This window comes from Lepidochelys kempii, chromosome 2 (assembly GCF_965140265.1).
Source record: "Lepidochelys kempii isolate rLepKem1 chromosome 2, rLepKem1.hap2, whole genome shotgun sequence".
Taxonomy (NCBI): domain Eukaryota; kingdom Metazoa; phylum Chordata; order Testudines; family Cheloniidae; genus Lepidochelys; species Lepidochelys kempii.
Genome location: NC_133257.1, coordinates 49,405,154 through 49,420,062, shown reverse-complemented (window position 1 = coordinate 49,420,062; position 14,909 = coordinate 49,405,154). Strand labels below are relative to the sequence as shown.

The 14,909-nt window shown below is 46.3% G+C and overlaps 1 protein-coding gene across 2 annotated transcripts in view; it reads left to right on the top strand.

The window, feature by feature from the left end:
- LOC140906552 (carbonic anhydrase 3-like) overlaps positions 1–11,819 on the top strand; it is a 33,643-nt gene extending 21,824 nt beyond the window's left edge. For both annotated transcript variants that reach the window (XM_073330663.1, XM_073330664.1), the window contains 2 exons: positions 7,718–7,816; positions 11,703–11,819. In XM_073330663.1, the coding sequence (XP_073186764.1) occupies positions 7,718–7,816; positions 11,703–11,804 (201 nt within the window). In that variant the 3' untranslated portion in view covers positions 11,805–11,819. The remainder of the gene's footprint in view (positions 1–7,717; positions 7,817–11,702) is intronic.
- The last annotated feature ends 3,090 nt before the right edge of the window (positions 11,820–14,909 follow it).

Genomic DNA, 14,909 nt, shown 5'->3' with positions numbered 1-14,909 from the left:
TCTTCCTACTGTTCCACAGCAGAATACAGTCTTGTGCCTCAGCTCATTACTGAAGCAAAGGATTTGTTGGAAAATCCAGCCCTAAGGCCTTCTCAGAAAGGACCAAATCCTGACTCCTCCCCCACAACCCTGGAGGACTCTATTCCTATGACCAAATGGTGCAGTTCTTGTGCTGAAAGGGAGGGGATAGGATTTGGGGCCCCTGCATAGGTGGTGCACACCCCTTGCATGTCACAGAACCCTGCAAACCAGTGCTCCCTGCACCCCATCACATTGAGCTTGGGGGCAAGACTGAGCTGGAGAAAGCAGGGGTGGAACCAGTGGATCTCTGACTATGTGGATCTATCTACTGTAAATATTTATGTAATGCCACTGTAGTATCTAGGTAATGGGTCCCCTGGCTATTCTAATCCTCTGAGGGTAGCATGCTGGCCATGAGGGTTACTGCAGCCAATGCAACTCTATGGCCTTCGGGGGAAAATTTCTTCAAACTGGCAGCTCCAGTTTATAGCCCAGTCACTCTGATGATGTTCTGGTTAAAGCACTGGGCTCAAAGGTCAGAATTCTCAAGTCTGAGAATTTTCATTTTGGTGCAATTACTCACTGTGTATTTTCCTTTTATACTGCACTGGCCAGATTTCTCATGGAACGGAAAACACATGCCTCTGTTCTACAAAATAGAATTCTTCTTCGAGTGATTGCTCATGTCAATTCCAAGTAGGCATGTGCGTGCCATGTGCACGATTGTTGGAAGGTTTTCCCCCTAGCGGTACCCTGGAATGGTGCCTTAATGGTGGTGTATATAGGTCCCTGCCGACCCGCTGCCTCTTCGGTTCCTTCTTACCGCAGGTCATTGGAGCAGCTTCTCTCTCTCTCTCTCTTATGTTTAGCATGTAATCCCCTAGTGGACTGTTCTCCATTGTTTTCCGTAAATAGTTCAAAAAATGATTTGTAATTAGTATTAGTAGTTAGTTAAGTATCAGTTGGGGGTCCCCCCCATCTTGTTTCCCCCCTGAGGAGTGGGGCATGCATTGGTCTCAGGGTTTCAAGCTGTGCAGGTCCTGCCTGAAGCCTGTGCTTAAGGGAGACCCACACGACTCCTGCCTGAAGTGCCCTGGAGAGGCACACCAGTCAGACAAGTGTAAAATCTGCAGCAGCTTCAAGCCCAGAACAAAAAAGGAATGGAACTTTTGGCTAAAACTCCTCCCAATAGAGTCAGTCCTTCACCCCCTGCCGACCCAGGTGGAGTCCGACCCTAAGCCCAATGCTTCGGTGCGCAGCACGCCAGCCTTGGTGCAGGAAGCTTCAGTGCTGAGAAAAGACTTGGCTAAGGACTCTCAGCACTGCCATTCCCCGGTGCTGAAGATCGCCCCTAGTGCAAGCACCAAACACCTCCCATTCGCCAGTGCCTCACAAGAAAAAGAGAGCAGACAGGAGGTGCTCCCCCACTAAAGTAGTGGAGTGGGCAGGCACCAATGGGGTGCATTCCACGTCGGGACACCTGGCCTCAGCCCCACCTATACCAGCACTGTTGACTCCGGCCTCTCTGGGAAGTCCATCAAGTCCGGTCCTGGTGGACTCCCCAGTGCAGGAGGATGATATAGACCTCCCATCCACGCTGCACACGTTTGAAGCAGCCAGGGACCTGATCGTGATGACAGCGCAGTCCCCCCCCATCCAGCACCAGTTCACACACCGGTGACAGTTCTACAAAGAGGCACTGTGGCCTCCCGGGGCAAGCTTATGATGATGCAGTGCCATTCACCATCACCATGGCACCGTTCCCTGGCACCGTCTCAGTCCACTCTGCCCTGGTCACTGGGATCAGACTACTCTTTGGAGTCAGAGGTGGACTCCTATGCCTCTAGGTGAAGCCAGTACTGTTCCCAGCACCGCTCGAGGCACAATGAAGGGCAACCATTGCTCATGATATCCTGGCCTCCACAGTGGCAGGGGCTGACCCAGTGACCCTTTTGGACACCGTGGGCCTACCGCCAAGTCCAGGACATGGGCTTCAGATCCCTGTCAGTGGGCTTCAGAGGTGCAGATCCCTCCCTCTGCCACCTCAGTGTCCCGGGAGCCTCCTCATGAACAAGAAACTGACGCCCAGGTCGGCGCCAACACCAGTGCAGGGCCCAGCATCAGCACTGGTACCAAGACTGGTGTGGTACCAGGAACCAGCACTGTCCCCAGCACCACCCAAGGGGTCACCATGCAGGGGGATTCCTGCAAGCCAGAGGGTCAAGAAGACCCAGTGTCCCTGTGGTCATCATCCTCATCCTTCCTGAATGAGGCTGTGGGTGGGTACCTCCACCACACTGCCTGCCATGGACACGAGGACGCATCAGGACCTGCTCAGGAGGGTGACTCAGAACCTGAATATGCAGGCGGAGGAGGTCTCAGAGGAGATTGATCCTATGATGGATATTCTGGCTCCTGAAGAGCCTTCGAGGGTGGCTCTGCCCCTCATTAAGACATCCAAAAGGTGTTGTGGCATACACCTGTGTCTATTCCCCACACAGCTAAAGGGGTAGAATGCAAATACTTTGTGCCATCTAAAGGGTATGAACACCTATATACTCACCCATAGCTGAACAGTTTGGTGGTGGAGGCAGCCAACCACAAGGAATGGCAGGGACAGCCAGGGCCCACCCCCAAGTCCAAGGAAGCAAAAAAGCTGGATCTCTTTGGTCGGAAGGTATTCTCCACCAAGAGGGCTCCAGCTTCGCATATCAAACCAGCAGGCGGTTCTCAGCCATTATTGCTACAATTCCTGGAACACCTTCTCCAAGTTCCAGGGATTGCTTCCAGAGGACTCCCACTCTGAGTTTGGGACAGTCCTGGAGGAGGGCAAGGTGGTCTCAGGAACCTCCCTACAGGTTGCCTTGGACTCAGCAGATCTGGCCACTCACAAGATGGCTACTGCTATAGCTGTGAGACGCAGCTCATGGCTTCAGGTCTTGGGGCTCCCTCATGGGGTCCAGAATAGTATCCAGGACCTACCCTTTGACTCTTCGGGACGCTTTTCAGAGCAGACAGACTCAAGGCTCCATAGCCTTAAAGACTCGCGGGCAACCCTTAAATCCCTGGAGATTCACATGCTGGCCCCGCAAAGGAAGCTGTTCAAACCTCAGCCCATTTCTCGCTTCTACTCTGCTCCTCCCAGGCAGGACTATAATAGGAAATGGGGCAGGAGTAACAGGAGGCGCCCATCTCAGTACTCCTCAGGTCAGGGCCAGGGGGCAGCAAAATAGCACTCAGCCTCAAAACTGAACTTTTGAAGGTACGCCTGAGGACGGAGCACCAGTTCAAACCCCGGATCCTTCCCCTCCTTTTGCAGATCATCTATCCAATTTCTACCATGCCTGGTCTCAAATAATCGCAGACTGATGGGTCTTGAGCACAGTAGAATTGGGATGTTCTCTCCAGTTCTGTTCCCTCCTGTCTTCCGACCCACCATACCTGTTCCTCTTCAGGGACCCTTCTCATGAGCAACTTCTAGTGCAGGAGGTGCAAGTGCTCCTGCAACTCAGGGCAGTAGAGGAGGTTCCTCTGGAGTTCAGGGGTAGGGGGCTCTACTCCTGTTATTTCCTAATCCCCAAGGCCAAGGGTGGGCTAAGGCCTATTTTAGACCTGCAAAACCTCAACAAATTCATGAAGAAGTTGAAATTCCACATGGTCTCCCTGGCTTCCATCATTCCCTCTCTGCATCCAGGGGACTGGTACGTTGCCCTTGACTTGAAGGATGTGTACTTCCACGTGTCCTTAATGTTGTCCCACAGACGGTTCCTACGATTCCTGGTCAACAGTACTCACTATCAGTTCATGGTCCTTCCCTTTGGCCTCTCGGTAGCCCCTCGGGTGTTCACCAAGTGCATGGCAGTTGTGGCAGCCTTCCTACAGAAGCAGCAGGTGCAGGTATTCCCATACCTGGATGGCTGGCTAATCAAGGGCCACTCTCTGACCCAAGTGGAGGACCACATGAGCCTGCTGCACACAACATTTCTCCAGCATGGCCTCATCCTGAACATGGCGAAGTCAACCATAATTCCCACTCCAAGAAGGTACCAATGAATTTTATCCTTTGACTCCACTCAGGCCAGGGCCTTTCTTCCAGAATCTCATTTCCTTGCCATGAGCGCCATCATAGAGGATCTCAAAAGGTTCCCTATGACGACCGCGAGAAATTGCCTAAAACTGCTAGGGCACATGATGGCTCCGTCCCCTTCAGGCGTGGCTAGCCCGAGTGTACAGGCCAAACCAAGACCACTTAGACTGGTCACGATCACTCCTTAGGTCCTTGAGGCCCTCCGGCGGTGGCTCAATCCACGGACAGTCTGTGTGGGAATACCTTTTTCCAACCCTCAGCCCTCGCTATCACTAGTCACAGATGCATTGGCAATGGGATAGGAAGCGCACCTAGGTGGACTCAGGACTCAAGGTCTATAGTCCCAGGCAGAAATTTCACTGGACATCAACATGAGGGAGCTGCGTGCGGTGCGCCTCACTTGCCAGACATTTCAAACCCATCTCCGGAGCAGATGTACTCACAGACAATACTGACAGACAATACCACCGCGATGTTCTATATAAACAAACAGGGTAGTGGAAGAAGCCTTCTTAATTGCCCATTTGATATATTTGGAGGCATTGTATCTTTCAGGCTCACAAAACGAACTGGCCGATCACCTCAACAGGTCTTTTCACAGCCACGAGTGGTCTCTCCTCCCGGACATGGCGATCAACATCTTCCAAAGGTTGGGATCTCCCCAGATAGACCTGTTTGTGACACAAAGCAACAGGAAGTGTCAGCAATTGTGCTTTTTCCTGAATCATGGCCTGGACTTGCTCACAGATGGGCTCCTCTCATGGAAGGGGAGCCTGCTGTACTCGTTTCTGCCTTTTCTGCTGGCACATAAGGTCCTCCTCAAGGTTCAATGGGAGAAAGCATCCTTGATCCTCATAGTGCCAATGTGGCCCCATCAGCACTGGTTCACCATGCTGTTAGACCTATTGGTGGACATGCCTGTAGCCATGACTATGGTTCTGGACTTGATCACACAGGACCACGGCCACCTTCAGCATCCCAACCTGAAGTCTCTCCACCTCACAGCATGGAAACTCCATGGCTGAACTCGTTAGAGCTCATGTGTTCCGTCCCGATTAGGAAGGTCCTCCTTGGCAGTAGGAAACCCTGCACTCGTGCCACTTATCTGGCTAAGTGGAAGAGATTCTCTGTTTGGTCCCTACAAAAGGGCACTCCTCCATTACAGTCATTGGTTCCCTTCATCCTAGACTATCGACTTTACCTGCAACAGCAAGGTCTGGCAGTGTCTTCAATCAAGGTGCACCTGGCCACTATTTCATTTTTCCATCCGGGCTCAGCTGGGTGGTCAGTATTTGCTAACGCTATGGTTGGCCGCTTCCTCAAGGGGCTAGACAGTCTGTACCATCAGGTACGGCAGCCGATTCCCCCATGGGAACTTAACCTGGTGCTCTCAAGGCGGATGGGCCCGCCCTTCAAGCCCGTAGCATTGTGCTCTCTACTTTACCTTTCTTGGAAGGTGGCATTTCTAGTGGCTATAACATCGTCCAGGAAGGTGTCTGAGCGCAAGACCCTGACGTCCAAGCCCCCTTACACTGTGTTTTATAAGGATAAGTTACAGTTGTGGCTGCACCCAGCGTTCCTCCAGAAGGTGGTTTCGCAATTTCACACAAATCAGGACATCTTTCTTCCAGTGTTCAGCCCTAAGCTGCATGCTAATGGCAGGGAACGCATGCTCCATTCCCTGGATGTCAGACGGGCATTAACTTTTTACGTTGAGCGGACAAAGCCATTTAGAAAGTCGACACAGCTCTTCGTCGCCATTGCTGAGTGAATGAAAGGTCTTCCAGTTTCCCAAAGGATCTCTTCATGGATTACAACCTATATCAAGGTGTGCTACCACCTATGAAAGATACCAGCCCCAGCGTTAACAGCATACTCCACAAGAGCACAAGCTTCATCTGCAGCATTCCTGGTGCAGGTCCCTATTCAGGACATCTGCAGGGCGGCGACGTGGTTGTCTATTCACACTTTTACATTGCACTATGCCATTACACCTCAGGATAGAGACAATGCCATGTTTGGCAGAGTGGTCCTGCAGTCTGCAAATCTGTGAACTCCGACCCCTTCTCCAGGGGACTGCTTGGGAGTCACCTACTTGGAATCAACATGAGCAATCACTCGAAGAAGAAAAAACGGTTACCCAGCTTTCCTATCTGTTGTTCTTTGAGACATGTTGCTCATGTCCATTCCAAGACCGACCCGCCTTCCCTTCTGTCAGAATATCCAGCAAGAAGGAACTGAAGAGGCATCAGGTCATCAGGGACCTATATACATGGCCATGAAAGTGCCATTCTGGGAGCTCCACAGCCGATCTGATGGGTACCACTAAAGGAAAAAACCTTCCAACGACTGTGCATGTGGCACGCGGACACCTACTTGGAATGGACATGAGCAACACCTCTTGAAGAACAACAGTTAGGAAAGGTAGGTAATCGGTTTTTACATTCCTTTACTACAAGTTCTAGCAACAAAACCTTGGTAAACCACTCTTACTTCCTCTCCAGCCACATAAGCTATTCTTACATTCTGATTGATCCTGGGGCTGGAAAAAAAGCCTTAGGTTGTGAGGCTTACGGAGCTGAAATTATTCAGCTTATTGAAGCTGTAAACATGGTGGACCAGTGATCTGAGATGGTACAGGGAGTCCTTTTTCTAGATGTCTGGCTTGTGTGCCTAGCTCACATGCCCAGGGTCATACTGAACACCACATTTGTGGCTGGGAAAGAATTTCCCCCCACATCATATTGGCAGGGACTTTGGGGAATGGGGGGAAGAGTTTGCCTTCTTTTGAAGCACAGAATATGATTTTCCTGAAGGGATCATCTGTGCCTATCTCGCCTTATCAACTCCTTGCCATTGCAGCAGCACTGGTGACATCTTGATCTCTCCTGTTGTCTGCTGGTGGCACACAGTTTAGTGTCTAGAAGACTGAAATGCTTTAGTCTAACTAGAGTCTTTGGGTTTTTATAGTGGGATCTGGGTAAAATTTAATGGCCTGTGTGTACAGGAGGTGAGACAAGATGATCTAGTGCTCTCTTCTGGCCTTAAACTCTATGAAACTGTGAATGCAATATACAGCGAGCTTTCAAGTTCATGATGGATTTGTTATTGTGTTTCAGATTCATAATACAGTTGATGCACTTTTCATTGCCCTTTGAAGATATAAGCTAACTATTCTGAAGACAAGGTGTCATCATGGCTCATGTCACCCTATATACTCTTTCCCTTGCCTCCTTGATCATGGAAAGTAATATCACAGCAAAGAAATTTTATTGAAGTTCCACAGTGCAAGAGGCAGGCAACAGCTGCTACCACTTGCACATGACAGAGCTCCCTAGGTTGAGGGTTTGTGGGGACAGGTCATGAGTAGGCCAGAGAAGAAGCCAGGCAGAGATGGAGAATCCACTGTTACACAGGTCTACTATGTAAGGATCCCCAGAGTCTATTCCAGCTATTAGGCTGTAGTAGACTCCATGCAGTGGCTCCTGTGACTTTGTAGGAAGATTCCTCTCCAACCCCCAATGCTTGACCCAGCCACAGTGGTTGGTCTAGACCTGGATTTGCCCCAAGTGAATTCCATATTGACATTGTTATTTTGCTTCTTTGCAGATGGCAAAGCTCCGTAGCCTTTCCATCAATGCTGAGACGGAACCTGCTCGCCCCCTGGTGGATAACTGGCGCCCTCCTCAGCCTCGGCATTTCAGGATGGTGAGAGCCTCGTTCCAATAAAATCTATGCTGAAACTGGGTGTCTTTGCGTGAGGCAATGCCTGCATCCCAAAGCCTAGTTAGCTTTGTGCCCTCTCCTGCTCTTCCTCTGGATGCAGCGCTGCATTTCACAGTCCAAAACTCTGCATAATGAAATGTGATGGGTCCCCGACTCTAATTTTGAGATGTCAAAAATTACTCGAGGCAAATTTGAATCTTGACATGAAAATGTGGAATCTGTGTTTGGATCTCAATAACAACTGTGTTGACTTTAATAGTAGCATTTATATGGCTATTTCTAAGGAAGAAAAATGGAATAGTTACTAATGGCTAGAAAAGGCATTTCTCCATTAACCTTATGGTCTTCAGCGCTTGCCTTTTTCCAGACCAAAGAGGTTTCCAATTAACAGAAACAGAGTCATTTGAATTTAAAATGGGCGACATGTGTCAAATTCTGCTGTCAATTGTACTAGCAATCCAGTAGGGAATACCAGGTGTAACTGAGGGCAGAGTTTTCTACTTTGTATTCATATAGAAATACGGAGAGTACAAAGACTCATTAAATTTCCATTGATAATTAAGCAAGTTAAGATTTTAATGAACTGAGAGATTAATATTGTACAATTTTATGTTGAAAACTGAAATCAAGTTGTCATATTCAGGTTATTAAATGGGGGGGAGGAGAGAGTTCCTACTTTAATTATTGTAACAACGGACTTATTCTTGTTAGAGTGTCAATATTCATTTTAATGTTAAAGCAACTGAAATGAAATGAATTTCAAGAAATCCCAGGATTTTCTTTAATTTCCTGCATTTGTAGGTCTTATCAGTGGATGAAAGTGAATAGATTCTGTAGAAAACCCTTTAGCATCCTAAGAGTTACTTAGTCCCCATTTTTTCTACTGTACCATTGTCCTTACATATCTGAAGGCCAAATTCTGCCCTCGTATACCTATGCAATTGAGCCTGATGTCGGTGAGATTTGCTTGCAGGAATCTCTGTTGGACTTGTGGTAGCAAAAGCAATAAAAGAGTATTGTATGACTGCACTTGAAGTAATAGCATTTCTGCATTACGCGAACCAACACTAATGAAAGCTCTTTTGTAAGAAATGGTGTTTGGGGTTTTATTTCTAATTTTGGGTAACAGGAAAACGCAACAGACAAAAATACTTGTCAATGTCCTCCTAATACATCTCTGTATACATTAGGGATGGATAAGATTGTAGTACCTAACCCTGGCTGTTTGTACTGCAAGGTACTGGCATGTTTTTTGTGTGTGTGTGACTTCAAGGAAATAGCATCTCTAAAATGAAAAGGAGTACTTGTGGCACCTTAGAGACTAACCAATTTATTTGAACCTAAGCTTTCGTGAGCTACAGCTCGCTTCATTGGATGCATACTGTGGAAAGTACAGAAGACGTTTTTATACACACAAACCATGAAAAACTGGGTGATTATCACTACAAAAGGTTTTCTCTCCCCCCACCCCACTCTCCTGCTGGTAATGGCTTATGTAAAGTGATCACTCTCCTTACAATGTGTATGATAATCAAGGTGGGCCATGACCAGCACAAATCCAGGTTTTCTCCCCCTCCCCCAACACCCTCTCCCCAAAAAAACCACTCTCCTGTTGGTAATAGCTTATCTAAAGCGATCACTCTCCTTACAATGTGTATGATAATCAAGGTGGGCCATTTCCAGCACAAATGCAGGTTTTCTCCCCACCCCACTCCCCCAACACACACACAAACCCACTCTCCTGTTCGTAATAGCTTATCTAAAGTGATGACTCTCCTTACAATGTGTATGATGATCAAGGTGGGCCATTTCCAGCACAAATCCAGGGTTTAACAAGAACGTCTGAGGAAGGGGGAGGGGTAGGAAAAAACAAGGGGAAATAGGTTACCTTGCATAATGACTTAGCCACTCCCAGTCTCTATTCAAGCCTAAGTTAATTGTATCCAATTTGCAAATGAATTCCAATTCAGCAGTCTCTCGCTGGAGTCTGGATTTGAAGTTTTTCTGTTGTAATATCGGAACTTTCATGTCTGTAATCGCGTGACCAGAGAGATTGAAGTGTTCTCTGACTGGTTTATGAATGTTATAATTCTTGACATCTGATTTGTGTCCATTTATTCTTTTACGTAGAGACTGTCCAGTTTGACCAATGTACATGGCAGAGGGGCATTGCTGGCACATGATGGCATATATCACATTGGTAGATGTGCAGGTGAACGAGCCTCTGATAGTGTGGCTGATGTTATTAGGTCCTGTGATGGTGTCCCCTGAATAGATATGTGGGCACAGTTGGCAACGGGCTTTGTTCAAGGATAGGTTCCTGGGTTAGTGGTTCTGTTGTGTGGTATGTAGTTGCTGGTGAGTATTTGCTTCAGGTTGGGGGGCTGTCTGTAGGCAAGGACTGGCCTGTCTCCCAAGATTTGTGAGAGTGTTGGGTCATCCTTCAGGATAGGTTGTAGATCCTTGATAATGCGTTGAAGGGGTTTTAGTTGGGGTCTGAAGGTGACGGCTAGTGGCGTTCTGTTATTTTCTTTGTTAGGCCTGTCCTGTAGTAGGTGACTTCTGGGAACTCTTCTGGCTCTATCAATTAGATAAATTATTACCAACCGGAGAGTGGTTTTTTTTTGGGGGGGGGGGAGTGTTGGAGGGGGAGAAAACCTGGATTTGTGCTGGTAAGGCCCACCTTGATTATCATACACATTGTAAGGAGAGTGATCACTTTACATAAGCTATTACCAGCAGGAGAGTGGGGTGGGGGGAGAGAAAACCTTCTGTAGTGATAATCACCCATTTTTTCGTGGTTTGTGTGTATAAAAACGTCTTCTGTACTTTCCACAATATGCATCTGATGAAGTGAGCTGTACCTCACGAAAGCTTATGCTCAAATAAATTGGTTAGTCTCTAAGGTGCCACAAGTACTCCTTTTCTTTTTGCAAATACAGACTAACACGGCTGTTGCTCTGAAACCTGTCATCTGTAAAATATGGTATTTCATCACAACAACTGCTAATTGGCACTTTCCCCCACTATGATGTCACTTGTGTGTCTCTGCTTCAAGAAAATCCTCATTCCTAATAGCATTTACTTCTCGTTTGATCATATACCATCCTTGATCCTGCCAAAACCCATATATTCAGAAGTATTCTGCTTGAAATTTTCTGAACTGATCTGGCTCGTGTCTAATGATGACATTTCACTCTCAATTGCACATGAACTCTAGTTTCCTACAACGAAACGCATGATCGAACTAGATGAGCTGTTGGGTCACTCTGAATTTAACTTTTAACCTCTGCTTCACCTCCACACGTCACAGCCCACAAGCCTGACTGTTTAAGAATGGCATTAGTAGCTTCTTTTCCCTGAAGACATAGAATAGATATTCAGTAAGTCACAACGAGTCCTGTTGAGGTCTAAAAAATATCAGGTAATAAATTATAAGGAGGCAAAAGTAAAGTCACGTAACTGATTCCTGTAAGCCTGGAGAAAAGCCAGCTGGGCCAGTTCCAAATAATTCCCCAATAGGAGCCAATGGGTCTGGAACTTCCCTCTTCAGTTCTAATGCAAAATTAATTTTTCTGTCCTTACACACACATCTGGAGAGGTAATAGATTAATGCAGGATATTTTGTCACATTATTAGCCCAGAATACATCTGTGTATGTGACCGATTCAATATAAAAGCAAGCATTTAACAATGTTGGGTGGGACACAAGAAAGTATTTTAAGAATAACATGAGTCTGTTCTTACTTCATTCGTGATATTGGCGGGGGGGGAAAGCCCAGTTCTTTAACTCTGAATTTCCTAGTAGCTTGTACGACAACCTTAATAGTATATTTTAAATGTGATAAATATCATTCTTTTCTTTCAGGAAGTAATGCTTACGAAGGTTATGAAATGTGTACTATGCATACAGAGTATGCATGTTTCCAAGTTTAATGTCCCAGGACCAGATCACTTCTTTCCTTATTAAAGTCAGTAAAAGAGGGAATCTTCCTTGTTATTTACCATGAGGTTGAGTGCAGTGTCTGTTCCTCCCATCCTCCCCTCAATTGCAAGATGATGGCAGAACAGAGATGAGACCCCCAATACCGTTGTAGTCATGGATCTGGTCCCAAACATGAATCATTTGCCATCACAAATCAAGTCTCTCTGTGCGTTTTGTGGTACTGCCAACTCAAAAACTATGAGTCAGACCCCCCAAAATCACAAGAATTGTTTTAAAAGATTATATTGGGGGTGAGGGTTGGCTTGTCTTTTGATTTTTGTACTCCCCCTGCCCATCCCCGGTGAGTGTCAGCAGCAATTTCTGTTGCTCACTCCCACATTTTTTAGGTAAGGTCATTTTGCTGCCTTCCAGTTCAAAGCCCCCCCACCCGACCCAGTTCAGCTTGTCCCTGAACCCCCATCAGTTCATCCCATTGCAGTAAGCCCCCCTCCGTTCAGCCTGTCACCAACCCCTCCAGTTCAGCCTGTCCCCACCCCCTCAGTTTAGCCCATTTCCCCATCTCCCTCAAAAGGTGGCTCCTATCTCCAGTCAAATCTGGCAACTTGCCCCATGCATCAAAAAGTGAGGCTTCAAATCTACAAATGCCCTTTCACCAAATCTTGTTTGGCTTTCCCTTGAAATATGTGTTAACTACTGATATTAAACAATCTGTTCCACCTTGTATTTAGCTGTGACACTCTCAGTACGTTTCCCGGACCTGAAGACGAGCTCTGTGTAAGCTCGAAAGCTTGTCTCTCTCACCAGCAGAAGTTGGTCCAGTAAAAGATATTACCTCACCCACCTTGTCTCTCTAATGTCCTGAGACCAACGCAGCTACAACAACACTCGATTCTATACCTGTACATGTGAGAATTGTTTGACTTAGAACAAGTTTTAAAAGAGCACCCTTTTCAGTGTTGTTCAGCTGTGCAGTTTAATATATATGCAAAACACGTATGTAATAGAATCAAATAGGATAGAGCCCAAAGTCTGATGGCTGGTGCCAAAGTGGTTGCACAGGGGGAGAGAGAGAAATTATAAAACTGTGTCCCCACCCGTGATGTTTTCCCAGATTGGCCTGTAGATGGCAGCAAAAGTACAAGAACAAGAGCTAATGCACTGAACCTGCCTTCACTGAACTCTATAGGCAAACTCTCATTGACGTAAGTGATGCAGGATCAATCACTACATTATCCTGGCGGCAGACAGAACTCCTTGTTTAACAGCAGTGATATTTTATTTCAGCCTGTCATTGGGTTTCCATCTTAAAAAGGCAGGATAGACATTGCATTGGAATCCACAAAGGGCGGTAAGGACCTGACTTTAGAAAATCAAATAGTTAATTTGACATTGACAATAGTATTTTCCTTCCATTATCTGCATAGTAGCACATGTTGGTTACTATAATGCATTTAAATTTAAGATACACTGTTATTCTTAGCAATGATGCTTGCAAATAGGAAATGTGGAAGTTTCATGTAGAAATATATTGTATATTCTACAGTTTGTTTGGTGTTTTTATTATTTATTATATTACCCAAACAGTACCATCCTGTCAGATGTGCATAGTGCTGAACAAAACTCATAGCTCCTGAGTTTGATATCAGTTACCCCAGTGTAAATCAGGAGTGATTCCACTGACATCAGAAGGTGAAATCCTGGACCCATTGAAGTTAATGGGAGTTTTGTCACTAACCTCATTACGTGGGGCCAGGATGTCACCCAGGAGCCATAAAACTTCTGTAAATGAAGTTGGAATCAGCTCCATAGTTTAGAGAAACGAAAATCTAAATTGCATTGGTAGAACTGAACAATGAAATTCTGTGAGATGAGGGATGTGGGGCAGCTGGAGATTTAACTTTGATGTCTCAACCCTGGTCAACAGAAAGAGTTAACCCAGACCTGTACGAGGCCAGTATATTTTCTGCTGCAAAGGCTGAAAAGCCAAATAAAAATAACCATTCAGTGGTCTATAGAAGGGCTTTGCACACCGAGCTATGCTGAGCTTCCACAGCTTGGTGGCTATATGGTACACAGTACATTTTGCTGTATTTTGATGCTTTAAAAAATGCAAAGGAATTGGGTCCACCTGTGTCATAATAACCTGCATTCCTCTGAACCTGCTTAGGCCCCAATGTGGCATAAGGAATCAAGATGAAGCCTGAAATGGTGTAGGAATCACTTCTTTAAGACAAACAATATTTACTATAACCTTGGTGTCCTGACTCAGTTTATCAGCTCTCAGTAATAAAAGTGAATCAACACCCAATTTGCACGTAATGGATTAACCTAAATTTGGTCTAAACTGAAGGAAGTCCCTGCTAACGAGGTGAGAAGTATATTCACCCCACAGTTGCTCACTGGGAACCGCTTCACTAATATTCAAAATAATCAGAGAGCTTGTCCTCGTGTTACCTCAGTGCAGCCAGTGGGAAAATGTTCCACTGCCTGTTTCACTCAATAGTGTCTCTCAGGCAGAAAGAATCTGAGAGAAGGTTATATTGCAGCCTAAGGTTGTTTGAGTGGCTGTTGTTTTCATGTCATGAGAAAAATACTGCTGCATGGCTGTAAAACTTCAGGGTGGGGGCTGTGTACATATTCTCCTTCATTGTATTTAATGTATATTTTTGTATAATATGATGATTTATTTGATCAGTTTTGCAGCCCCACTCTCTTTTACCCTCCCCACCATGCATACATTCTTTCTGCTTCACTATGATGGGGTGATCGTCCTCTAACGTTGATTTTTCCTGTCCTTGTCTAAGCAGGAGCCAAACTCTCCACTGATTTATACCAGTCACTTCTTTGGGCCAGATTCTGATCAGAACATTGTAAATCCAGGGTGACCCAGTTTAATTTAGAGCAACACAATTGATTTGATTGTGCTCTCCCTAGTAATGGATTAAGCCGTGGATTCAGGCCCTGACCTGGGAAGAGGCACATGGACCATGATGATTAGGTCCAAGGATAAATGGTGGGGTCAGTGTACATCAGAGAGGGGAGCAGGCGGTAGCATTGTCAGAGCAATGAGTCAGGAGTGCCAGGAGCATTTTAAGAAGGGGGATGGAGTTCTTTGGTTTGCTGAGGAGA